The 2,859-nt window shown below is 35.3% G+C and overlaps 1 protein-coding gene across 1 annotated transcript; it reads left to right on the top strand.

The window, feature by feature from the left end:
* The first annotated feature begins 705 nt into the window (after window positions 1-705).
* Window positions 706-1,128, top strand: LOC149182720 (uncharacterized). The gene has a single exon (XM_089414646.1). It carries the CDS (start codon window positions 706-708, stop codon window positions 1,126-1,128), a length of 423 nt encoding a protein of 140 aa, XP_089270772.1.
* Window positions 1,129-2,859: the final 1,731 nt, after the last annotated feature.

The following is a 2,859-nucleotide window of genomic DNA, read 5'->3' on the forward strand; positions in this document are numbered from 1 at the left end:
TTTAAGTGCCTTACTCGTAAGCCAACAAAAATCAAAATAAAAACTATATGAAATAACCTTACATCTTGTACACTTCATTGTCATTCGATTTGAAACTTAAGAATATTCACATAGCCATCATAATTTGAACATGATTTCAAACAAAGGAAAATAAAATAAAATAAAAATAAACACTACTTTATAACAATTTAAAAACTAAAGAATAAAAAAAATGGGTACTTAGTAAACAAATGCAAAGAGTAACTGTATTATGTGGAGAACTCAAATGCATAGAGTAACTGTATTATGTGCGAGAACTCAAATAACTCTATTATGTGGGAGAACTTATACATGGGTTATGTGGGAGAACTTATACATGGGTTAAAATACTAGTACAATATTCATTTATAATAAAATTAATAAGTGGTTACTTCCCTATTTAATAACTTAAAGTTTATTAATTAATATTAATTTTTTTGGTAAAATTTCCAAAACTCCACTATTATCAATATAAAAAAACCAAAAAATAAGTTTTAAGATTATCAATTACTAAATTGAAATAAAATTCGATATGGATAGGAAACGTTGTTCAAAGAATATTTTGAAACAAGAGCAGCTGCGACGCAGCGAGTCCCTGCATCAAGTTGAGCCTGTTTAGGAAGTGATCGAATGATTGGGTAGCGACACCCAGAGTTTTGGACTTCACATCTGCAGGCTTTGGTGTCAATGTCTTCACAAGAAAGAGAATTCCATGTGGTAATCGCATCTATAATTTCCAGTTTTAATGAAGCCGATATTGATATATGGAGCGGTATGAAGTGCAACGACACTTGTATTAGGCGTCTCCTGGTGAAGCATTTAAGGCTGAAAGGTTACAACGCGGCACTGTGCAGTGTTAAATGGCCTACAGTCGACAAAATCCCTGGAAGCAGATCGTTTGATAATCGACACGGATTTTCGATTGCACTGTGCAGTGTTAAATGGCCTACAGTCGACAAAATCCCTGGAGGGGAGTATGAATACATTGACATTTTATTCTCTGAAGCAGATTCTAAAGATCGTTTGATAATCGACACGGATTTTCGATTGCAGTTCAAAATAGCAAGGCCCGTTTCTCAGTATCAAGAAGTTCTGCCTTTGGCAAATTAGAACAGATATTGAAGTTCATGGCAGAGGCTGCCAAATCTTCATTGAAGCAAAGCTTCAATCATGTTCCGCCCTGGAGAACTTTGAAATACATGCGCGCAAAATGGTTCTCTCCTTTTGAACAAGTTTCGAAGTCAGGAACTTTTGTTTTTATACACAAATTGACCTTTTATATAGTAAACCAGGTGTTCTAGCGCCGTTGGCGTGTTGAGAGACGATACCGATTTTGAGAATGGTTCGTCACTGCTTTGTGAGCAGCAATGCTAAGAAACCAGGCCCATATGACCTAGCGTGTTGTTCTCTGGCCTGAATGTGCAAATCCTAGAGGCATTGATTTCTAATGGCCGACTAATGAAAATACTCTAAAGGCTAACTAGAGTTTATGGCACGTAAGGTTTTTAGGACGGACTCAAAAAGGAAGAAATGACAGTCAAAGCCGAGTTTTTCACTCTATTATGCAAAGAGTCCTGCTTGAGCACTTGATATTCTTTAAAATCTACGCCATTCTCATATACTCAGGATACGATATAGCCATCAGAATACTCAAAGATTTAATCCTTGATTTTCTCAAAGGTTTTCCATGATGGGTTCTTTAGTAAACTTAAAATGTATGAAAAGTGTCACATCAAATTTGGTGCGCATATAAAACAAGTATAAGCACAAGAGTTAAGAAATGCAAAAGGTTTAAAGAATTTTATAAATTTTTTATGTGATACTTTTGGAAGTATATATAACTTTATAAAATGCGGAGACTTGCATAATTTGAATTATTATTTCATGCCCACAAAAAGCATAGATGTGGTGGCAGGCGTACATGTAACGGTGGCGCATGTACGCAACTTTTGCGTGGTAGGGATGGATTTGTAGTAAAGAAGGCCATAGTTTGAGTGACCAAGATAGGAATAAGTACCGAAGGTTATAATTTTTAGTGGATTTTATTGGATCATTCAGTGGCAGCCGGATATTGCTTATCGAGAGCGACATTAGTCGCAGGTTCAAATGGCTCTGCTTCTATCGGTTGTTCGTTTAAATCACATTTACAAGGCACTGAAGATTTTTAGTTTATTCCTGTCTGTGTCGGAGAGAATTCTTAGTCCAGACCTTTGGTTTTTGAAATGATGCCCAACTAGTCAAGGCCTGTGCCTTTGTTTTTTTTCCTTTCTTCCAAATGCTACTTCAATTAATTGGAAACGTTGACATTTTACAATTATGCAGTCATTATTGGGTTTAAGGAGGAAATGCAAACTCTGCAAAACTACAGAGGAAAATCTCATATTCAAAATTCAACATGCTAAAACAAAATTGACGCTTGTAAATACTAAAGACTAACCCATCTAAACTTTAAAGATAGAAATGGTGTAACAAAAACCAAAAAAATGGAACTAAAGTCCAAAGTTTGATTCTAAATAATACTTATTAATGTATATCTATTAGTACAAGCACAAAAGCAAATAAACGTAAAACGTAATAGAATTTTAAATAACGTAAAAGGTGTAATTTCTTTTGTGTTTTAAGGTTCAACTTTAAGTTATTAGAAGGATGCATTTTTCCACTTGTTCCAATATTTAAAACGTTAAGTGTCTCGCCAACCTACACGTGTTCAACCATGTGGCAGCACACCACCTCACCGCTACCATCTTCTATATCCCATTCCACAGATGCAAGAGCTATTCGACATGATCCACAGCCATAGCTGCCAACAAATTATGTGAGATTTGATGGAAGAGTCTGCAA

This window comes from Pinus tabuliformis, chromosome 3_2 (assembly GCF_031772625.1).
Source record: "Pinus tabuliformis cultivar Carrire ecotype Pingquan chromosome 3_2, CPIR1, whole genome shotgun sequence".
NCBI lineage: Eukaryota > Viridiplantae > Streptophyta > Pinopsida > Pinales > Pinaceae > Pinus > Pinus tabuliformis.